The sequence below is a fragment of the Carcharodon carcharias genome, chromosome 16 (genome assembly GCF_017639515.1).
Source record: "Carcharodon carcharias isolate sCarCar2 chromosome 16, sCarCar2.pri, whole genome shotgun sequence".
NCBI classification, from domain to species: domain Eukaryota; kingdom Metazoa; phylum Chordata; class Chondrichthyes; order Lamniformes; family Lamnidae; genus Carcharodon; species Carcharodon carcharias.
Window position 1 is genome coordinate 8348184 of NC_054482.1, and position 25417 is coordinate 8373600.

General features: G+C 40.7%; 1 protein-coding gene across 2 annotated transcripts in view; it reads left to right on the forward strand.

Annotated features, from left to right (window-relative positions):
• Positions 1 to 25417, forward strand: part of camsap2a (calmodulin regulated spectrin-associated protein family, member 2a) — a 188451-nt gene that overhangs the window by 128562 nt on the left and 34472 nt on the right. For both annotated transcript variants that reach the window (XM_041208046.1, XM_041208047.1), the window contains 3 exons: positions 4320 to 4461; positions 5816 to 5955; positions 24805 to 24898. In XM_041208046.1, the coding sequence (XP_041063980.1) occupies positions 4320 to 4461; positions 5816 to 5955; positions 24805 to 24898 (376 nt within the window). The remainder of the gene's footprint in view (positions 1 to 4319; positions 4462 to 5815; positions 5956 to 24804; positions 24899 to 25417) is intronic.

Here is a 25417-nt window from a genome sequence, read left to right on the forward strand (position 1 = left end):
ATCGAGCTGTAAAAATCTTTGTAAATGTTACATATGTTGAATGGAGTGAAACTGGGTTGTCTAATGGCGCACAAACTTTACAGCTACTGTCCTTGTTGAATGAGGTGCAACTGGATTTATAAAGGCGTACCACCAACTTTATAATGACTGTCAAACATCCTGACTGGTCCTGAAGGGCTAATCTTACATCTGTGGAATATCACCTTGCTCCATTATGATTTTAAAAAATTCCACCTGCATTTAATTTTTAAGTTTAAATTGATATTTTAACTTCTGTCTTAGCCCATCATAGTCATTTATTTTGCTATCTGAAAATTTAAATTAAAGGTGATGGGTATTAAGTGCTTTTAACTTCCTGGTTTTCAGTATGAGAGGATGCAATGCGTTTGGCTGCTTACCATGATCGTTGACATCATTGCTGCTGCAGGGCAAGACATCCCCTTGATTTGGCATCAGGGAAAGGGAAACCACACCACAGAGATCGTTAGATCTTTGCTGGCAACTTTTTTGAGGTCAGTGGGAAGCCGTTGCTTTGCTGCTGACCACAAAATCCAGCCCAATATTTCACAAACTCTTAAGACATTTGTATCTTTTTCCTAAAATAAGACATTAGAAATTAGGTCAAGGACAGTAAAGGATATTGAAGTACTGCATGTGATCTTGACAAAATTGTGTTTTTCTTTTTTTATCTCATCGCTTCAACCCTTTCTCTTTCCTTGATGCTGCTTCCTCTGAAGTCTCCTACCAAATGGTATTGGAAACTGGTTCCTGTAAGTTAATTCAATGACTAGTGACCCATTGTAATTGTGAATAATTTATTTCATTCTCAATGTTTTAGTACTAACCTGTGCTGATTAACATTGTGATGTAATATCATTTTCTGGCATTAACCCCCGTATCCAATGTCCATTGATCTAAAGATGTATGCCACCACATCCATTCACATCTGCATGCATCCTTTAGCATAGAATGTTTGCTTTTTTAAGTTTATTTGAGAAATTTTAAGAATTCATCAAGTTGAAAGTTAATATTGAGTTATGTAAGAGTGTGATGAATTAAATGGTAATTAGAGGCTGTTCCTTCTATAAACACAACGTAGGTCATAATCCACGACAGTTTTATAATTATGTAAGACACAGGCAAGACGATTAGAAATTCTGGGACATTAAATACACTGCACATGCTCAGATTCCACAGTTAAAACTTGGTCCACAGAATCACAGCTTCTGAACAAAAGTTTCATGTTCAAGTTTAGGCTTGTAGCAGAGGCCGATATTTGAGCGATTTGTCTGAGAAAGATATGGCAACACTGTCCGATGGCCAGATTTTGAAATTTCGGAGTAATTAATTTATAGAAGAAGTTTCCAATATAAAAATGAAGAAGACAAACTTGCATATATACAGCACCTTTCCATCCCAAAGCACTTCACAACTAATTAAGTAATTTTGAAGTGTAGTCATTGTTACAGGTTAGGGAGAAGTGGCAGCCAATTTGCACACAACCACAAACAGCATTGGGATAAATGACTAAGTTACCTGTTTTGGATAATGTTGGCCATGATTCAAGGGGAATTGTCCAGTTCTTCTTCAACTTGTGCCATAGGATCTTTAATGTACAGGTGTGAACTTGATGTCACTTTTTAAGGGTATTGTTTGTATATCTTCCCTGGGGACTGGGACAGATTAGGCTAGTTTTAGAACTCTGGCTGAAAATTGAGGACTCGAGACAATCTGAAACATAACCAGAGATGTTATAGCTGGGATTTCTTGGGAGCTTCTGCACTTGCACACTGCTATTTTCTGCCTGTTCCTTTTAATGGATGGAAAATCATGGGCTGGTGAATGCAGAAGCAAAAAGTTCCAGATTCCTTGTCTAAGTAAGTTGCTGTTGCGCTTACCAATTGAGTGGTTGATGGATTCATTTACAAGAGTTTTATCAACTTAATTCAGCAATAAATAATTCACGATGCAAGCGATGCTTTCAGAATTAAGTCAGTAGAAAATTAAATATGACAAATTAGATATCATCATATATGTTGCCACCCTGTGGATCATTTCGTTGAGGGGGGGGAGGTGGTGGTGGTGGTGGAGTTGATGGGTAGCCTCAGGCAGGATGGGGGTGGTATCTCCTTCATTGGTCCACCTTTTACACATTGCGCACCTCACTAAGATCTGCCCCCTCTCTGGGTGCTCCCTCCCCCCTGGTGTTTCCATCAAGAACCCCCACCCCTTCTTTCCCTCCCCTGTCCCATCCCTGCCGCGAGATCCCCTTACTTCTATCCTCACTCCAGGGCTTAGAATCTGGGGCCGCATATAGTTCCAGAAGTGGCCATTGTCCACGGTGGTGCTGCCGGGGCCAATCAGAATGGCTGGCAGCTCTCTGACATGGGACTTCCTCCTGGGTGAGGGGCAGAAATCTCTCCTCCAACCAATTAACGCTTCTTGGAAACCCCGTCACCGGTAAAATTCTGCCCATTGCCTTAGTTACCTTTTAAACTTTTATATTCCTCGTTTTCCATGTTGTATTTTTATTTCTTCCTAGGAATGTGTGGGCTTGTTTTGTTAATACTATGACCAGCTCTATTTTAAGTTTTGCAATAATTTATACTAAATAATTTGTTGTGGAAGCTTTGTGAGCAGAAGCGGTAAAAGGTACATTTACAGCTGCTTACCAACTAAACTTGTTGTGCTACCTCTGCTGGAAATTAAGACAGTTGAAGGAACTAATATAATATGTAGACTTACATGAGAATTCCAAATCTTCAGAACCTGTTGATTTATTGTTCTCAATACTGAATAATATTCATAATTAGGCTTAAAAATAGCCACCTGACAATCAAATATGAATTGATCTCAAAGTAATCACAGTTTCTCAATACCAAGAGTCCAGTTACAATGACTTGGTCGCATCTAACGATTGTCACAAGGGAGATATTTCCAGTAAAGCTTTCTTACTGAACTTTTAGATATAGGACTCAGCCAATGTCCCCACATAAGATTGGGTTTCTGTATATACCTTGTATCTCAAGTCACTTCTACTGAATCTCCTGGAAGAGAGAAAGAGGTGGCTGACTTCTTCAGTTTGCCTGCATCGCAACAACACTTAAACGATTATAGATGCATTTGCATATGGTGGGATACTTTGCTGGCCTACAATATTGTTGGGAAGAACTTGTTTAGAAGTACTGTAATTCATTCCAGCATTCAACTTGCAACATAAACAATCACTAGTTTACAGGCCTCATGGACCCATTCATATCTAGTCCCGAGAAAGCGGCAGTACAATGATCCACATGAACCATTCTCCCCAGTTTATGTTTGTTGTCTGGAGCTGTCCTCCATAGGCCGTTGGAGGCGAATAGGGAAATTCCACTGGTCTTTTCAGAGCAGCTAGATGCTCAGAGCTGGCTCCTTGTAATAAGCGATATAGTCCAGAGAGAAGTAATCAGATGGCAGCTCTCCAGAGTCACATAAAAGTGAGTCCATGACGCCATCAGAGTTCTGGAGGTCTCACCATTTCTATTTCAGAATGCATTCATGTCATTCCATTAAGGCAAAAAAATTATACGATCCCATTGCCCTTACTTGATTGTACTTTGCTGGGCTTTTGCGAGGTTATTGAAAGTGACCCATTGTTACCTTAGCAGTGAGAAGTGGCATTTTAACTTCATATAAATAGCTGTTGGTTACAGGCTTGTAAGATGTATATCGATGGCTAAATCCTATTTGGCATTTTGTTAAGATAATTTTGGTATTTTGTAATACTGACATCAGTGACGCTCTGCTTCTTCCACAAACATTTTCAGTACTTATTATTTCATCTTTACTGTAGTGAGGAAATAGATGAGTATTCATGTGGTGCCAGAGATGCTGATGTGGGTATTTTAATGATTTTGTAATGCTTTGGCTGCTACAACCAGCGGAACAATGGCATGTAGACTTGGATATATCTATTAAAAAGTTTTTAAAAAACACATATTTCCGAATGCCTGCTGCTTCAAGTCCATAAACGGCTTAGGACTTTAAAAAAAAAACTCTAAGTTTAAACTTGGCTACATCATTGCAGAATGGAAACATTCTCTGTGTTTTGTTAATGCCATGTATCTTTCCATAATCAAAACTAAATGCTGAAGAAAGTGAGTTTAAATTGACCTAGTCCCAGATCATTGAAAAATAGTGAGTTATGTGAGTGAGCACTGTTTTTAAACATCTTGTTATTCCAGAGAAAAAAAAACATTAAATTTTTTATTCTTTAACTGCCTGCTGTCCCTTTTGCAAATTCATTTATTTGTCTAACTGCCTCTGTTATTTGGTAATAGGCCCGCTACAGGAAAGATCAAACTCTACCCAAACAGCTGCCCTGCATCTCAGCAGTAGAAAATCTGTTGAAGGACACCACAGATGGTTGCGCGTTAGCTGCATTGATCCATTTTTACTGTCCTGATATTATCCGAATGGAAGGTAAGGCTCCATTTTTCAAAAAGGATCCACTGTCGAATGATGTATCCTGTTTTCCTGTAATGCAATAACTTAGGATCTAACCTGGAGGGAGTTTGCATCTTTATCACACCTCAACCGCCTTATTTTAGTTGGGATGCTTGACATTAAGTATCATCATTGGCCAACGGAGTCCCAAACTATCAAAATCTCCTGATTTGCCTGTTTCTCGGAGAACTACCCTCCTACTTCATGTGCCAAACTGAAATCCGTTCTTCATACACAATGCACATTGAGAGCTTTGTTTTATACTGTAAGCAGAACCACCTCTGCTTGAGGCAACGTAATAAGATTTAAGGTCTCTGGTAAAGGACTGCAAAAGGTTTTGTGTAACTATTGAGAACTTATTAAAGTACATAGCAACAGGTAATAGTTCTGCTCCCTTTGAGATTTTCTTGTCCAGAAGAAAGCTGTGCCCCTGAAAAACCTGGGGAGTTCTGCTGCTGGTCTCCTGGAGAATCACAACCCAAAAGATTTCACAACCTGGATTTTTTAAGAACTTCTCAGCTTCCAGCTTCGTCATTTAAAATTTCTTGCAATGTACTCTCCTGTTTCTTTTGAAAAGAATATTTATGATTTCTCTCCCTTTCCCCTGTATGCCTGAAATGGTGCACAGTGATTTATGCTCCAGCACAAACATCTCTCACATTGGTGAGCAGAGTGAAGAGAAAATTTGTCTTTGTGCAATAACATTTTTCAAGTATTTGTAAAGAGCACACTTCAGCTTCTGCCACACATAAGACACACAGGAATTCTTCCCATTACTTCATTATATTAAGAAGCTACAATTAGCGAAAAATTATGTGGCCATGGTCTCATGAAATGATGCCCCGAGATGGAGCATTAGGATACTGCATGTATACAAATACCTGTAAATGCCCTCTGTGATGAACTTTTGTCCATCAAGGTCTCTGCTGCTGATGGCCAACATGTACCCAGGTTTAAAGACAGCAGTATTACTATCCTTCTCCTTTATCAAGATGGGAATAAAAGTAGTAAGCTTTTGCTGACTTGTCCAACTGTTTGTGAACAAAATAAGTAAAAACAAACTAACCTAAAAGATTTTACTGCCAAACTCTTTTTGCAGCTGAGTGCCATCCGATTAAATAAAAAATGAACTGGCTGGTAAGACCAAATGCGACTTAAGCAAACTAAATATGGATGTTGAATCTGGAAGCCACTTTAATTCATACCGACAGTTGCACAAACTTGTAAGCAGACTATTCTTTATGAGTTTTCCCTTGGAGACACCATTACCAAGAATGGCTGAAGGAAGGTCTTATTGATGCTTAGTCATTGTAAATGTTTGTTTCTTCAGATATATGCTTGAAGGAGACCATGTCATTAGCTGATGGCCTATATAATCTGCAATTGATTCAGGACTTCTGTGAAGGATATCTGAACCAGTGCTGCCATTTTCTACTGGAAGATATGCTCTATGCTTCATCATCAATCAAGGTAAAACTGACATGAACTTGATACATCTAATTTGCTTCACCTATGTGTTTTGAACTCTGGTTTTTTCATTGCACTCACTAATTGCATTATTGGCTGTAGTATGATACTTTAAAAGTCTAGTTCAGGTCAAGAACAATCAATTGCATACGGTGCTGCTAACAGCCTTATTTACGTAGTGCTGTCAAATACATGACAAAACCTAATTTAGAGCAACAGATCCCAGGTGACTCAGTTGACTTTGTAAAGTCAGTAGACAAGATAGAAAACATGAAGGATCCAGGTTTGCCACTTAACTTGCACAGTTTTCAACACAATTATAGCACTCATGTTGCATTACAAATGTCATTTTGTGTCTACTTGCTCACTGGCTGCCTTATTGCATTATAAGGTCAGCAGCTTGACAGACTGTGTATTCAGCCTGAGACGTTGCATATCGGCGAAAACTCTAAATTCATCTTATTCTCTCTGATGAGTGGGTCAATAACCAAGACCATAGATTCAAAACCATTAGCAAAAGATCTAAAGGGGAGATGGGAAGTTTTTCACTGAGAGTTATCAGGATCTGGAATGCACCATGTGAAAAGGTGGTGGAATTTGATGCCATAAATAATTTTCAAAGAGAGTTGGATAAGTATATGTGGATGGGGAGCTCTCAGGGTTACAGATAAAAAGAGGGGATGTGGGACTAAGCAGGCCTGCTCTTTCAAAGAACTGGCACAGAAAATATGGGCCGAATGGCCTCTTTCTGCTCTAAGATTTTATGATTCAATGCCTCCTCTAACGAATTCCCTGACCATGCCAATAGGTTGCCTCCCAATTCCCTGCACTCTCATTTTTGGTAACATCCCTTTTCTAGTACCTTGTTGAATGTCTTCTGGAAGCCCATATAAAGAACACCCAGGACCTTTACTTATACTACATGAGTTGAATGGAATTTAATGCCTCCAGCATGGCCCCCCCCCACCCCCCCCTCAATCCACCCTCGACTCCCTGCCTGCTGGGGCTCCATGGCAGTTCTCCATCCTGGGGCCTACTGCAATACCGGAAGTCGCCGCCACTCCTGGTGACACTGCTGGTACTGGAGTGCTGCAGACTTCTGATTTGCTGACAGCTCTTGGAGGCAGGAAATCAGTTCTGGCAGGACCCAGGAACCCTAATGCTGATCAGGCAGATTGGTTTTTAATGATGTTAGGATGTCCAGGAATGGCCGCAGTGGGGTGGCCACTGGTTCTCCAGCCAGTGGCCAGGTCCACCACTGCGCCCATTAAATCCAGCCCATTACTTCCTCAAAAAGTTCACCTGGGTTCATAAGATATGCCTTTCATTTAGTGACTCACTGGACCGGTTGGACTTTTTCCATCCTCCATCATTTTTGTAAGTTCGTATCTTCATGAAGAATGGAACCTTTGACTGTGCAGAGGGATTATTGGAACAGTTTACTAATAAATGACCTCCACCCTAAGCACTGCAATGACAAAATGCAATTTTTAAAAACTGTGGCAATATTATGATCAGTTGTTGTAGTGCTTGGGTTAGACCACTGGGTGATGCTACTTAACATTTAACATCCACAACCTGTTAATGAAAATTGTCTGCAAAATAAAATGTGAAATAGAAATAGCAGGGAGAAATGAAAGGAAATAAGTTTTAAAAATATATATATTGTGGTAAAGAAAAGAAATAAAGAGACACCTAAAATGTCAGTGAATCAGATAGGCAGAAATAAAGTGATGCTGGTGTTGTGTGGAGAAATGATTAACCCTGAAATGCCTTCACCAAATTTAGAATGAAATTGGAGTTCAACAGCTTCATACACAACAGCTACCACAGTTTAATGGCTTACGAAGAAAATACATGAGCTTGTCACTTAATGTGAAGAGTCTGTTATTATAGGCCCTATTTTCCATATTCAGGTGATTGAAGCAGGTTAATTCTAGTTACGGTCTCAGTAAAACCTCGTCACATTCTTGCCTCTCAATGTTTGGTTTGGTTAAAAAGTTCAGGTGGCTTTTAAGTTATTGCACATATCTGTGAATGTACAAACGTGGACAGTTCAAATTGGCATTGAATGGTAGTAAGCGTTTAGGTAAATGCAGGAGGTAGCGAGGGAGTGGGAAATTATGGTACTGATATTTTTGTTAACTGGATGGAGATGGAGATTTCCTTTAATGTCAGGTGCCTTGTTTTTTTTTGTAAAAATCTATATCTTTGGTTCTTATTCAGTGAAAGAAACTTGAAAATGTTACTTTCTATTTATGTCTATAAAATTATAAAACTACCATTGCTGCCTCTTTAAGATTATAGACAAATTAAAATTAGGTGTGGTTTTGAGACAGAATGACTATTTCCTCTGGCAGGGGAGTTACCAACAACACTTTCACGGAGGGAGTTGGAAGAGAGGCAATGGAGAGTTTATTTTAATGCAGAGTTTAGAGTTTTGCTTGAACTGGTTTTGGGGCAATTGCATCCTACTAGGATAGTAGATGAGCATCTGGAGCAGTGGACATTAGAGGGCTATGGAACAGGACAGTGCAATGAATTTTGGATTATTTGAGAAAGGAATCTGTATAGACTTGGGCCAAAATGGGCCTCCTTTGTTTCTATAGAAAGGTTAATGTTTTTTTTTATTTTATGACAATGTAGAAATGTGTTTGTAAATGATTAGAATGCAAGAATGCTTTTCTGTTTGTATATAAAGAATCACTTTGTAATACTGATGTCTTCAAAAAATTGTGAAGTGGAATTTCTTTGCTGGTATCTGTAATTTTAAGCAAAAATTAAAGATAATTACCATATTCGTGACAATAGGGTCATGTTATAGGCTTGATTTTCTGGACAGGTTTCTTTATTTACAGAGCTTCAGTAGCAGTTACATGCTTCCATCAAGAACCACAACTAGACACAAATTCCCCCTAAGTTTCCCCGTGCTTCGGGCTGATTTGTTCACACTGTCACATGGTACTTCACAGTATAATAAGTCTTAAAGCTACAGTCACTACATTCCTTAAAGCTACAGTTACTACATTCCTCCCCCTTTAAATGTTTTTTTTTGCAATTTTTATTTACAAGAACAACTACATTCATGACATTACAAATACATACACAAGTTATGAAATTATAAGTTCAGTCTCTCAGGTGGTTTCCTGATCTGGGTGGAACATTATAGCTCTACAACTTTAGAATCTCTTACTGAACCTTCATTTTCTGGAGCTGCAGCAATAAGCAGGTACCTCCTTAGGTACAGGCAGTTCAGTGTTATCCACTCTGACAGAGACATCTGGTATGTCTATCCTTGGCTGATCAATCACAACAAGGACCATAGGTTCTACAATGGTTACAGGTGGAATATCGGTTTGTTGGGGGTGTCTTCCTTCTTCTCAAATGATCCACCTGTTTTTGGATGACCCAACCCTCCACTTCTATGTGGTATGACAATGGTCTGGTCACAGAAACTATTACACCAGGTAACCAACTCGATCCATCAGTTTCGTACCAATACTGTTTCACCGAGAATAAATTCTTGCTCTCAATTATGCAAATTATGAGTCACTTTTTGATTCCCTTGACTGTTCTCTACCTTCCCCTCCAAATTGGGAAGTACCAGGCTTAATCTCGTACAAAAGTGGCACTTCATAAGTAATTCTGAAAGTGTTGAACCTGTAGGAGTGTGTGTGTGCGTGTGTGTGTGTGTGTGGTCATTCATTGTCTTTTCTGAACCATCTTCCATCTTATTTCCTTCTGTCTACCACAGAGTTTAGTCCTGTCCTTCATTTTGACTTCACAGTCGGCCAGACTTCTCTCAAGCGAAATCTCAACTTGCTTCAGTTCAGGGGTTGAGCTACCCATGACATTGTCACCCACTTGCATTTTTGAAAGTTCCACAACTTTTCCTTCTAATGCCTCTTTCATTCACTCAGCTGATTCTTCAGCTCTTCTACCTCCTTCTTGTATCTTCTGGCTTCCTCCTGGAACCTTGAACATTGCTCATCTTCTCTGCCAAATGGTTCTTCAGTTTGTTCAGAGTGCCGTTAAATTCATTCTGCTTCTCTTTGTAATTTTCCAGCGGTACAAACTTTGACCTGAGGAATTCTTGTAGTGTGTGAAGGTCTTGCAACAGGTTTTTCTTTTCTTTGTGAAGCTCACTTGCTTCACCTTGAATTCTGTAATTCAACAGGGTCTCCTCGAGTTTCTACTGCTGTTCTTCCATGCTGCTGTTTAAGGCAGTCTTCATTTCCTCAGGTTGCTGAATGGCTACACTCCTTTTGCATCCTGTTAAGGCCCTTTGACTCTCCAGGTTCATTCTGAAGTACCTTGCCTTGTTCCTATTCCAACTCAGGAATTTTTCCAGCTTCCTTTTGAAATCTCACTGGCCAATCAAGGTTAATTTCCCTCAACGAATTACAACCTAGAAGGCTTGGTCCTTCACCTTTCACCACAATCATAGGGAGCTGTGCTGTCTGGTGCATATAATAAACAGGTACAGTGCTAATACCTTCCACTTGCATCGTTTCCCCAGTATACGTTTTCAATTTGGCTGAAGTCTGCTCCATTTTCAATTGTTGAGTATCCTTGTTTAAATATTAGAATGTGTGCTCTCCCACTACAGTGGTTGATGTACCAGTATCCACTTCCATAATCAAAGGCCTTCCATTGACCTGCAGAGTAACAGTGATTGACTCTGTTTTCCTGACTTTCACATTAAAGAGAATAAAAATTGGAATTAGTGGTTTCTAGTTCTTCCACATTACGTACTTTGATCAGTTTAGTTTGTGGCCTGGGAGTCTGTCTCAATCTTGCTTTACATTGCCTCAGCATGTGCCCTCCAATATGACAGTAATGGCACTCCAACTCTTTAAAACAGCAAGTTTCAGGGATATGTTTTTTTCCTCATCGGTAACAATTCATTTTCAGATTTGCTGCTGAGCTGTCTCCTGTATATTTTTTAAATTTTTGGGTAGCAGGGACTGTCTCCTGCTTCACGGCTGACTCCCTGGTTCTCATGTCACACCTAGCGGTTGTTCCTGCCCCAACTGGAAAACGGCACCATTTTGTACACCCTGTAAGGCCTGTGAATCCCACTCAGTGCTTTCCATCACAAGTGCTATTTCCAATGACCTTTTAAAATTGACAATTACTTCAGCTAATAACCGACATTGAATGGCATCATCGTGCACACTGCAGACCAAATGACCTCTGAACATATAATTTATGGTCTCCCCAAAGTTGCAATTCTCAGTTGCTATAGCAGCCACACACACACACACACACACACACACACAGACACACACACATACACACACACACACACACACACACACACACACACACACACACACACACACACACACACACACACACACACACACACACACACACACAGCACACATACACCGCCCCAGTATGTTACTCTCGCATTAAGTCATAAAATTTGAACATAAGCATGATTATGGAGGTTTTGGGTTGAAAATGACTCTTTACAAGATCCACCAATTCGCTGAAGGTCTTCAAATCGGGGGCATTCAGGGCATCAAATTATGGATCAAATTACAAGTTTTACTCCCAAAGACACTTAAGAGGATTCCTTTCCTTGCTTCTTCCACCGTTACTTTGTTTGCTTGGAGAAAGAAACTGAGGTGTTCTACATATTGACTCCAATCCTCTGTGGATGAGTCAAAGGGATTGACCCTGCAAAAAAAGTGGCATACCTGGTGAGTATATTTTCACTTATGTTTAAAACAAGATACTCACATTCACTGGGTGAGGGACAGCACGGGAACCAATTTATCCTTGCCGCCAGTTGTTGTAGACTTGATTTTCCAGATTGGCTTCTCACAAGAAACAGTGAACTTTATTTACAGGGTTTCAGCAGCAGTTACATGCTTCTATCAAGACACAAACTCCCCACTAAGGTTCCCTGCACTTTGGGCTGCTTTGTTCACACTGTCATGTGATACTACCCATAACAATAAGTCTTAAAACTAAAGCCATTACATTCCTTAAAGCTGCAGTTACTACAGGTCATAAGATGGATATGGAAGAGGAAGATGTGACGCATTTCAGCTCATCTTTCACAATTTCACATCCCTCTCTGGTCTGCCGCTATCCTGGAACGTACTGTGCTATTGCATTGATTTAACATTGAATGCACCATGCTATCATATTGAATTTCCCTCCAACACACTACTTGGAAGTCTATTCCATGTGTTGATCATTTTTGTGTGAAGAAGAATTGCTGACACCAGTTTGAAGTTTATTTTTTTCACTTGTTTGAACTTATATGGTCATGGTTGAGCTTAGTATTTTAGGCTAAACTATTTGTCTTGCACATATTCTGTTTTGAAAAACTGCAATGTTTTTGCTTCTTTCCTGGCTTGGAAAATTATTTCAAACATTTATTGCTGAGTTAAGACATTTAAAGCCATTGTATTTAAACCAGCCTCCTGAGTGCAGTTTTTACAGCAATTTGGGACTGTATTAAGAGTCCTGTCTCTCTCAAGCCTACAGTCACCTTGTTTAGTAAAGCACCATATTTTTATCTATTTATGTTAGGGTTCCACTGGTGTTGTTTGTTTTCAAACTGGGAGGAAGGATTGCTCCAATCATAAGTGCCAAAATCATGTATGCACACATGAAGGTTTTCTCTGGGCAGTAGTTTGCTAATTCTGAGATATCTATTTAAGTGCATTGCTGCGCCTCTGTTCCCCAGCTTTTAGTTCTTCATGGCCCCTGCACCACCCTGATTCTTCTCTAAGGGTCTCTTCTCGTCTATCTACTCTACTTCCTAACTTGACACTGAAGTACCTTATCGTTCGCACTTTCAGCCTTGATCAGTCTGCTGACACTGTGGACCTGATCAGAACTTGAGTCACTTAAAGTGACCCTTTTCCCTCATTGAAGTGTCCCCACTTGGCTATATGTTTCACCATATAACCTGGCCCCAATCATCCTGACTAGGTCCCATTCACAAGCTGTTCCCTTTCTTTGGTACCTTCACTGAGCACTTTACTCTTTCCCATCTCATCCCGCAAGTCCTTGTTCTCAGGCAACTCCATTGTCAAAATCTGCTCCCAACTCTCCTCGTTTAATCTCTGTATTGCGCAACTCTTCATCTTTGGTAATTCTAGTATTCACCTAAGTTGCCCTAGTGCACTCTCCTCTGGAGTTTTAAGCACTCATAACTATATTCAACATGACCTTGTGGATCAACTCCCCTAACTCTACACAAAGCCTTGCCATCTGAGATTTCTTTCACTTAAAGTAACATTGAGAAAAATTGTCATAGATATCTCCTTATTTGCTTCCAACCTCTCTACTGTTATCTTTTATCCTCGAAGAAACTACCTCAGTTCCTTCTCGAACACCCTTTCAAATTCCTCCCTACCTGCCAGAGAAAGATTACAGCTCAATAACTGCCTTGCCTCTACCTCTGATATCCTCCCTCCGAGTCCTTCATGTTCCCAGTGGTTCTGCACAATATGATTTCCATCATTGGACACTTAGATCTTGAGGGTCACAGCTTGAATGTACCTGGCAGACACTAATATTTATTCACTGCCAGATCTGTCTTGATCACCTTAAAAAAAAAACTGCACCTCCTCTGCAGTCAAATTAATCTAAACTGAAGGACAAGGATAATCCCAAACTTCTCTTCCAGGTGACAAACCAGTTCCTCCAACCCTCCTCCTCTGTCTCCTTGAACTCTCTCTTCACTTCCAATATAAATAGGGGGCTCATGAATATTTTCTCATAAATTTTATTGAGACTGTCATGGTCTCTTCACCCCCGCCACACACCCTCCATTCCATTGTCTATCTGACTGCGACACCAGTGAGACAAATGTTGATTAATACACACAATTGCTTTGTTTATAATCCAACTGGACTGTACATTAATTTTCTGCTTTATAAAGGAAAATAACCTTTAAAAACAGAGTTTTCAGTGTTTCATGAGTGTAATTTGTACCTTATGTATACTTATGTGTAACCACAGTGGAGTTATAAAGCAGGCCAAAAAAGGGACAGCTATATTTCACAGTTAACAAATATAGCCATTATATGTTGAAAATGTTAAGTGATCTCAGGATTCCAAAGGTAGTTTACCAGTAATTGGTGTTGTAAATCCAATCATAATAAATTAAAAATGATGAAGTCCGACCAAATGTTATTTTGTATAGATTACACTGGGAGGTGTAAATGCAAAACGTGAAATAAAAATTGAGTTAACTATTTTCTAACTTTGGAAACAATTGTAACATTAATGGGGTTGACATTAAAAAAATTCAAACAGTTAAAATAATCTCTGACTAAGATTTAATATATCAGTGAAAAAAATTGAGAAAAACAACAATCAAGCTTACAGCAAATAGTAACAGGCTTGCCCCTTGACACCCATGTCCAAAGGTCATTGTGACAAGGTCTGAGCAAAAGGAGGTGGACTCTGCGGGAGGTGGAACCCTACTGCCTCCTCAATCTCTTCTCAAGCAGACAAGAGGCAAGGTGCCCGTCCTGTTCATTAATCATTGTTCACCTCACTTTGGCTAATTAAGTTCTCTTCCAAGTTGCGAACAGCCTGGGGCTAATGTCTTGCCCATCTGGGTAATGGGATGTATCTAGCACAACTAACTCCCCCCGCCCCCGACAGGTTAGATTCAAGTCACACTTTCTCCCATTGGCCCTGTAGCTGTCAGTTAGAGGTCAGCCATGTGTCTCCTGTGCAAAACCAGAGGGGTCAGAAGCGAAGTGGTGAGCTGAGGTTAGTTGTGGTCAAGCACCCTGCAGGTGCCATGTGGGGACAAGAGTGATGATGTCCACTTCACCTGCTCTCCCATCGAGGGTGCGCACCAATATTTGCTTTGAGCTGCATGGGTGTGTCGCCACAATCCAGAATTTACTGCACAGAGGACAGTCAACACACAAGCAGTGGCCCCTTTAATATGTCTGTCTTAAAGGGACCGCACTGTGCAACAAATAGCCCATACACAGCAAGGGAAATTAAAGGGAATATTGATAAAAACCCTTCTCTTCCTCATAATGCTACTCCCCAGTTCTTCCTCAGGCTCACTTACTATATCAATGCTCTCTGCATCCACTGACTTGCTGCTACCTGCAACTTGTGTGTCCAAAGGCAGCTGTCCACCTGTGAGAAGGAGAAACAAAATGTTAATGGTGAAGATCTTCATCTGACACATCACAGGTGCTTATGCTGGGTGTGCACATTACTTTATCCCTTCTCACACCTTCCAGCCAACAAACAAGTTTAAACATGCAGCTAGCCAAAGCAAGAACTTTTCCTCACTCCAATACCTGTTTCATAACCAAACACTGAACTGGTACTGAAGCCCATCAGCTTACTAACCTTTTCTTCATGTTCGCACATTTCTTTTAGACAGGCGACACCTCTAACAGTCCTCGACCGCTCAGGGGCATTAAGACCCATCCTACTTTGCACAGAGATGGAAAATAAACTTAGTTTGTGTTGGTGTGAGAGAGACTAGTTGGTCACTTTGGAGACTGGGTCTAATTCATTAATTATAGTTTCACACCTCAAATCTATGATGAACAGATAAAAGACCCATCTCCAATGGCAAGTGAATTTTAAAACCCCTTCTTGATGTGTTTAATTTTACTTTACTGTGCCTTTTGAAACCTGTCCATTTTACTTTGCTTTTTTATAAGAAGTTTATCCGCAATGAAATTAACTTTAAGGGATCATTTAAAGACTCTACTGAAATCGAGCAGTATTGGCTGAATTTGTGGGTTATCTTGTCTTCTCGGTCAGCTGCGATCAGACCATATCATGCACAATTAGAAATACTGTTCAATTTTACAGGAAAGGACTGCGGTTGGAAATATCTTGGTCATCTGTCACCACCTGTAAAATTCAGGCCTATTTGACAGCCTCAAACGGAATTCTTAATGTTCTTAATATTCATTCTTCTTAAACGTATAAATGATTTGTCAGGAAGTGTTAAATTGAGCAGAGAAGACTGCAGTCAGTATTTATGTTCTCAATTTGGTATTTAGCTAATTTGAAACAAAATTGCAAGTAGCTAAAGTAGGAATGCCTTTGCAGCAAATAGAGAGCATGCAAAACTTTTGCAGAAGTCAATGAATGGAAGAGCTTGAGCCAGACTAGCCTCAGAGTGACATAGCTGCAGAAGCAGAACAAATAACTGTCCTCACTGCCCTCTCCTCCCAAAGCTGAGAAGGCAGGTCTGACAAACAATCCCCTTTCACTGATATTGTCAGACCCCTGGAAACCTGTACCATGCCAGATTGCTTGTATCACTCACTTCACATCTTCACTTTAGGCTTGCGATCTCACAGGAGGCTTACTTCTCTAATCGATTGGAAATTTGTTGATATTCTTAGAATGAACACTCCAAGAAATTGGAGTGAAGATTTGCCAAACACCCCTTCACAACAATTACAGGGTCTGGTGAAGAAGGGCATTTGTTCTCGCTTGCTGCTGTTCATCACTATCACCCTTGCTGTCCCTCTCTATCCCCATTTACTCCACATGCTTGCGTCTTTGTGCTCCTTCCTCTCCACTGCCTGCTTCTTCGCCACACACCCAACTGGTTTAATTATTCCACTCCTAATCCTCTAAATCTGCTTGACCCAAACACTGCACCTTGTCTTGACTCCTTATGTGAAACACCAGGGAAGTTGAGTAATAACATGATATCTGCACTGAATGCATATGAAGAAGCATACAGGACCATGGCTGAAGTAATGTAACTCATTAATGTTAAAGAGTATTAATTTTGCACAATGGATCTTTTCTGTTTGTTGTGTTGGTTTCTGGTTTAGTGTTGAGGTGCAACATGCCCAGTCTCATTTATAGTTATTTAGAAACAGAGCCATGTGGTTGCCATGGTTCTGTTTGAGAGCAAAAGTTATGTTGGATGAGGTGCTCGCCATCTGCTGCTGAACAGATTGTTGTTTGATCAGTCTTCCAAAATCATTGAGTAGCAGCTGATGGGCCCTATGTTGGATCTGATGGACAGTAAAATGATGACAGTATTTCGCCGTTCAAACCAAACACATTATTCTTAACTATTCATATTTAGTCAGTTAGGTTGATGGTGTTATAAATGAAACATGGATATTAAAATATTTTGATAATGTCCTATTGCATGTTTTAATCTGTTTTGAACCCCATACCAAACTTAAACTGCAGGACAACTTGGCGTGGAGATTTTACAGCTGCTATGTACTTAACTCATTAATGAGCCAGAGGGATACTTTATAAGGTACTAATGCAGTTTTCCCAGCTAAATATCACCCAGTTGGTATTTTAAACTTGAGTTATGCAGAATAGTTAAAGGCAAATATAATTAAACCTAATTATGAAACTTTGTAAAAAGATGTTTTTTCCCTGTCAATTATGATTGGTTATTTTAATCTTATTCAGCACACAAAAGGATCCAGATTAACAACTGCTGTCTCAGGGGTACTTATGCATCTGAGTTAGTTGTGTCTGCTGGGCTGACAAAATGTTTCTGCAGTTTTTTGATGACAAAATGGATTGCTCTATTTTGAATTACATGCCGATCAAATTAGTCCTTTGATGTTTACTGAATTCATTGTGAGTTCTGAATGATTTTCTGTAACTCTATCTGTCAGGCCTGACATAGGGATTGTTAGCCACTACAAAGGTATGAAATGTAGAGGGTGTCAGTAGCACACAAGCACCAGCCAAGGCATAAGTTTGCACTAGGTTACCTCAACAGTTTTATTTTAACTAATTCATAAAATAAACATCACATATTACTTGTGATTTAACTTGAGTGTATAAATTGCTCCATTATTCTTTTGAGAACAAATTGAACAGATGACTGCACAAATATAACAAGCCCTAGTTTTTTTATTCTTTTCGTGGGGCATGAGCTTCACTGGCTAGGCCAGCATTTTTATTGCCTGTCCCTAATTGCTACCGAGAAGGAGGTGGTGAGCTGCCTTTTTGAACCGCTGCAGTCCATGTGGTATAGGCGCACCCACAGTGCTGTTAGGGAGGGAGTTTGAGGATTTTGACCCAGCGACATTGAAGGAACAGCAATATAGTTCCATGTCAGGATGGCGAGTGACTTGGAGGGGTACTTGCAGGTGGTGGTGTTCCCATGCTCTGTTGCCCTTGTTCCCTCTAGGTGGTAGAGGTCGCAGGTTTGGAAGGTGCTATCGAAGGAACCTTGGTGAGTTGTTGCAGAGCATCTTGTAGATGGTACACACTGATGCCACTTTGTGTTAGTGGTGGAGGGGGGGAATGTTTAAGGTGGTGGATGGGGTGCCAATCAGGTGGGCTGCTTTGTCCTGGATAGTGTCAAGCTTCTTGAGTGTTGTTGGAGCTGCACTCATCCAGACAAGTGGAGAGTACTCCATCACACTCTTGACCTGCCTTTAGTTGATGGATAGGCTTTGGGGGGTCAGGAGATGAATTACTTTCTGTAAAATTCCCAGCAACAGTATTTATATGGCTGGTCGAATTCTGTTTCCGGTGAATTCTAACCCCCTGGATGTTGATAGTGGGGGATTCAGTGATGGTAATGCCATTGAATGTCAAAGGCAGATGATTGGATTCTCTTTTGTTGGCAATGGTCATCGCCTGGCATCTGTGCGGCATGAATGTTACTTGCCACTTATCAGCCCAAGCCTGAATGTAGTCCAGATCTTGTTGCATATGGGCACAGGCTGCTTTTGTATCTGAGGAGTTGCAAATGGTGCTGAACATTGTACAATCATCAGCAAACATCCCCACTTCTGATCTTATAATGGAGGGTGGGTCATTGAAGAAGCAGCTGAAGTTGGTTGGGCCTAAGATACTACCCTGAGGAACTCCTGCATTGATGTCCTGGAGCTGAGATGACTGACCTCCAACAACCACAGCCATCTTTCTTTGTGCTAGGTATGACTCCACCCAGCGGAGAATTTTCCCCCTGATTCCCATTGACTCCAGTTTTGTTAGGGCTCCTTGATGCCACAGTTGGTCAAATGCTGCCTTGATGTCAAGGGCAGTCACTCTCACCTTACCTTGGGAGTTCAGCTCTTTTGTCCATGTTTGAACCAAGGCCGAAATGAAGTCAGGACTGAGAGGCCCTGGCCGAACCCAAACTGGGCATCAGTGAGCAGGTTATTATTAAGCAAGTGCTGCTTGATAGCACTGTTGATAACCCCTTCCATTACTTTACTGATGATGGAGAGTAGACTGATGGGGCAGTAATTGGCCAGGTTGGAATTGTCCTACCTTTTGTGTACAGGATATACTTGGGCAATTTTCCACATAGCTGGGTAGATGTCAGTGTTGTAGCTGTACTTGAACAGCTTGGCTAGGGGCGTGGCCAAGTTCTGGAGCACAAGACTTCAGTACAATTGCTGGAATATTGTCAGGTCCCATGGCCTTTGCAATATCCAGTGCCATCAGCCATTTCTTGATGTCACACAGAGTGAATCAAATTGGCTAAAGACTGGCATCTGTGATGCTGGGGACCTCCGGTGGAGGCCGAGGTGGATCATCCACTTGGCACTTCTGGCTGAAGATTGTAGCAAATTCTTCAGCCTTATCTTTTGTACTGCTGTGCTGGGCACTTCCATCATTGAGGATGGGGATATTTGTGGAACCTCGTCCTCCAGTGACTAATTTAATTGTCCACCACCAGTCATGACTGGATGTGACAGGACTGCAGAGATTAGACCTGTTCCGTTGGTTGTTGGATCACTTAGCCCTGTCTATCACTTGCTGCTTATGGTGTTTGGCACACAAGTAGTCCTGTGTTGTAGCCTCACCAGGTTGATACCTCATTTTTAGGTATGCCTGGTGCTGCTCCTGGCATGCCCTCCTGCAATCTTCATTGAACCAGGTTTGATCCCTTGGCTTGATGGTAATGGTAGAGTGGGGGATATGCCAGGCCATGAGTTTCCAGATTGTGTTTGAGCCTGCTTCTCCTGCTGCTGATGGCCCATAGTGCTTCATGGCTGCCCAGTCTTGAGTTGCGAGATCTTTTCAAAATCTATCCCATTTAGCACGGTGATAATAATACACAACACGATGGAGGGTATCCTCAGTGTGAAGGCGGGACTTCGTCCCCACAATCACTGTGCGGTGGTCACTCCTACCGATACTATCATGGACAGATGCATCTGCAACAGGCCGGTTGGTGAGGATAAGGTCAAGTATGTTTTTCCCTCACCACCTGTCGCAGACCAAATCTAGCAGCTATATCATTTAGGACTCGGCCAGCTCAGTCAGTAGTGGTGCTACCGAGCCATTCTTGGGGATGGACATTGAAGTCCCCCACCCAGAGTACATTCTGCAGCTATGCCTGGTGCTGCTTCTGACATATCTTCCTGCGCTCTTCATTGAACTAGGGTTGATCGCCCGGCTTGATGGTAATGGTAGAGTGGGGGATATGCTGGACCATGAGGTTACAGATTGTGGTTGTATATGGTTCTGCTGCTGCTGATGGCCCTCAGTGACTCATGGATGCCCAGTTTTCAGTTTCTAGGTCTGTTTGAAATCTATCCCATTTAGCACGGTAGTATTGCCACACATCAGGATGGAGGGTATCCTCAGTGTGAAGACAGGACTTTCTCTCCACAAGGACTGTGCAGTGGTCACTCCTACCGATACTGTCATGGTGTGCCTGTGACAGTTCTTCTACGTCTCCAGCAGTGGAAGAGGATGTTATTCCAACATCTCCTATTGCATTTCCCCGTATTTAGGAAGTGAATGCCTATACCGATCAAAGGTGGGGGATTCTGGAAGGGCCAGAAAAGGCATCCCATCCCTTCGAGAAGAGGCATTCAGAGATTAGCCAAAACAGAACTTTTCAATTCACTCTGCTGCAACTATTTGCCATATCTAAAATGTAAACCAAGAATTTTATTCTAACTTTTGTAAAATGGAAATGGCCGGTACCTGAGATTGAGTGATCCTTCTAGCAACAAATTCAGTTGAGGATTTCATAAAATAGTGATAACTCATGGTGATTGGAAACACTTGAAAGAACAATATCTTCAAAAATGGCCTTGTAGGGACCTAGGTCATAACACATTTGTGCAAGGTAACAGTTAGGTTGCAGTCCTGTGCAGTTTTAGGTTCACCACAACAAAAAGTTAATTGAAGTCAAAGGGAGTATAGACTGTAGATTCTTCTGGATGATACTGGGAAACAGGAACTATCGTGAGGAGGAGATAAGGCATGGGAACTATTTTCATTTGAGCTGGACTATTTTCATTTGAGCTGAAGAAATTCAAGAGTTTTTTAAAATTATGTGTGAAGAGTTTTATAAGGTTAATAGGGAAAAGACTATGTCCTCAGTTATGGACGGGAGAAAGTTACTAGGAGTCATAAACTTCAAATTCCTAAAGTGAGGAGAGAGGTTAGGAGAATTCTCTTTGCATAAGTAGTTGTTAGAGCAGAGAAGACTTTGGCACAGGGAGTATTTGAAGCAGTGAGCATTACATCTTTTTAAAGAAAAGAGTAAATGAATATTTGAAACAAAGGAAGATTGAAGGTATGGGGGTGGAGAACAGAGCAGTGAGATTAGATTTTGATTGCTCTAACAACGAGCTGATACTGACATGCTGATTAAATGCCATCTTGTGCTGTAGATGTCTGTTTTATGACAGTAATCAGCAATCTCTCCCAGAGGGAATAGTATAGTTGGTATGGGAAATGAAGAAGATGTTCACTGGTGCAGTTGGAGATGATCTTTTGAGAGAAAGCTGTATTTCACATATGAGTATCCTTGACTGGGAATGTTTGATGCTAATTGGAAGATGCTTTCCCTGATACTAACTTTTCTTATCTAATTGAGCAATCTTCATTGTGCACGAGTATATTTTTATGTGTCTCAGATTATAATTTTCCACAAGTTGACTGCTAGATGTGTATATGCAAACAAAATTAACTCACAGTAAACCAGTTTTGATACTTAAATAAAAATATATCTTCTATATATTTTTCTAAGAAAGGGCTCATATTTGACAAATGTTTTATATGCTAAGATAGGAGGCCAGCCACTGACAATGAAAATAAATTTTGAAGACACATACCTGCTGGAGAGGTTCTCTATTCATTGACAAGCATTGCTTGAACTATAACTGCTGCCAAAAAAAATCTGAAGTAATTTAACTTGTTGTATGGGTAGTAAGATGTGCACGTAGGTGATCTATGCGCATTTAATCACTAAAGAAGAAACGTGCCCAAACAATTTAATCATAACCAAAGATATGAAATTTTGTGTCACTGTTACATTGGTTCAAGTCTTTTCCACTACCATCCCCTACCTCCAGTCTCCCTTTCCCAATAAGATCCTTAATATATGTTGACACCATTGAACTCCATGCTCACATCTTCTATCCTTCCTTATTCAAATTCCTCAAGTTTGGTTTCTATCTTATCACCAATGCTACCCTGAAAAAGCTCCAAATAATATCCTCTGTGTCTTATCCCTGAATGACTGTGTGTCTTATCCCCTCCTTGACCCCTCCAGGGTGTTTAATTCAATCCACCTTCATTATCCATCCTCCAAGTTCCATCTCAAAACCACTAAATCCACACCTTTTTCATAATTGGAGATCAACTCCTCCTGTACTTTTCTTGTTGGACACTCATTCCACTCTACATAATCTAACTTCTAGAACTTTGTCTTTAACACAACCTGCAGTAACCTTAATTCAATTATGACCATTGACCTCATTAACCTCTATTGGATTTCTTTCATCCAATGCACTGAATTCAAAACCCGTGACGTCATCTATATATACACTCCAAAGCCTTGCTCCTCATTACTTCTACATCCTTCTGCAGTCCTTGCTACCATGATTTGCCTGCCTGTCTGCCTGCTTTACATCAGCCTCTCTCTGTCTCCACTCTACCTTCAGCAGCAGACTCATGGTTCCATACTTTGGAACCCTGGTACCCAGAAACTTCCATTCAGCTACCCCTGTTGCCTCCTTTAAGACACTATGAAAATTTACCTTTTTGAGCATGTGTTTTGTCACTTGCAATTCTTGCCCTATTCCTGGGGCAGAATTTTCCACTTGTCAGGCGGGCGGGCCTAACCCAATCGCAGGCGGGTGCGGAGCCGATCGCCGCCAGCGATCAGGGCCGCACCGTCATTTTATGTGGGCGGGCCAATTAAGGCCTGCCCAGTGTGATGTCCGTTAGGAAGCGCTGTGTGGGTGGGGGGGGGGGGAATCCCTAAAATTGAGAGTGCGGTCTTTTGCGCATGCACACAAAAGAACGCACTAATCTTCCTGAGGCTAAGTGCAGCCTCAGGGAGATCGCCTCGACTTTTAAAAATATTAAAAATAGAGAAAAGAAAAATCCCTTGCATGTCCCCTCATATGATAATGCCACATGAGTTGGGACATGTTCATAATTTCCATAACAACTTTATTACAATTTTTAAAACCCTACATGAAACCTCTTCCCGCCGCTGGATGAGATCTCATGTTTTTTTTAGTTGCCACTGGGGCTCCTGGCCTGCCCGCCAACCTTAAGGTTGGACGGGCAGGTCCTTTAATGGTTTAAATGATCCTGTCAATGGCCTCAATTGGCCATTGACAGGTCGGCGGGCCCACAGCTGATTTTGCTGTGCCCCCACCTTCCTGAAAATTTAAATGGGGCAGGTTGACGACATCATCCTGTGCCATTTTACACGTCAGCGAGCAGGCCCCACCCTTGCTCGCCAACAGTAAAATTCTGCCCCTGGTTTCTGATTTCACCCCTGTGAAGTTCTTTGAGTTAATTTATAGATATAATCTAAATGGAAGTTGTTGCCATTTATTTCAATAAACAAAGTATCAATTCTTATGTAAAGTTCATTTGAAGACCTTAACTCATTAAAATGTTAAAACTCAATATTTCAGTACTCTAACCAGAAACTGGTGCCATCAGAGGGTTTATTTTGTGGAAACTGGTGTAAAATGAGGATATTTCAGGATTTGTTAATGATTAAATTGATAGTTTTGAGTATTCTATCATTTGCAATAGGAATTTTCACTGTGGAGGTTTAAAGCTTGTCTTGTACATGTAGGATGGCACCATAGTTCACTCTGGACAAGATAATAACCTGTTAGTTTTGTGCTTCCACTCTCTTGAACAAAACCATTGTTCCTCCAAGTCCCATTTGCTACTCTTGGACTGCTGTCTACTTTCCTTTTGGGTTCCATATACACACCCAGCAGAACAGTCAGCACACATTTAAAGTTAAACTTCTTGCTCTCTGGAGAAAGGCAGTCATTGATTGTTACTGACCTGGAGCTGAAAATTTAATAGCATTTCTCTGCAAATTTCTTTTGCAAACAGCAATTAATTTCTGATGGACTTCAGGATCTCCCGATATTCCAAATAATGGCAGGCCTGATTAAACACCTCAGACTGAAACATTATGAACTCCAAAGTACCTTGCTTTTATTATAAAACAGCATGTCATCTGATTCGCTGTGCAGAAACATCAATTCACTAGTTCCCTCATAATTTATAACTTCTTTGAGTGACCTGGCAGCACAATTCCTGATCCTCAAATGAAAATGAAGTTGGAGAGATTTACACTGCTATAATTGCTCCTTACCAGTTTGCAAAGTATTAAAACATTATTGCAGGTGCTTTGTGATTGTTATCTCTATGTTTCAAAATCATGAGTTTTAGTGTTTTTAATTGGTATCTGTGATTAGTAGAAATCAAATCAGGTTTCTTCCACTTTTCATATAAACAGAAATTGTGAGCTTCCGATAGTGGGAGGGTAACAGTTGTAAGCTTCATTACAAAATATATCGATGCATTTTATCACTGTCATTATTTCTAGGAAGAGTACTGCACTGTTTTAATCTACTTTCTTTGCAGAATAACTACCTGGTATTTATGGCAGAGCTGTTCTGGTGGTTTGAAGTGGTGAAGCCCTCTTTTGTGCATCCTAGGGTGCTTCCTCAAGTGGAAGGTAAGTGCTTGAAACTTGAATCTTAATGTGTCACTTCAGCGGTGGTCATTAAGTGTTTATCGTGTTGAAGCTTTTTGGCGATTTTGTATAGTGTAGAGCAAGTCCACTGGTAAACTATTCGTCCTCCCAACCAGAAAATCACATGTTGAATCCCAATTTCACCTCTGCATTCAAACAATGGTTTCCTGCCGTTTAGCCTATCATTGATTTGTGTTGGTGTAGGCTGTGGCACTGTCGCGCCTTTCCAGCTAAAGCAGATTAGTGGTAGCTGAGGAAAGTGGGCTAAGAGTTTTACACAGTAGAAATGTTGTCGAATGAGGAGCACCAAACTAAATCTTTCTGGTGTGTTAAGTTTGTTGGGAGAACAGATAAAAAGAGGAAGCTAAAGATTATATTGGGGTATGATATAGAACTGTATCATTAATATTGCACATTGCATTTTGAATTAAATATCTTAATGTAGCTGCATAGTTTCTTTAAAAAATTCAAAGTTGTGCTATTTTACACTTGCTAATTTGA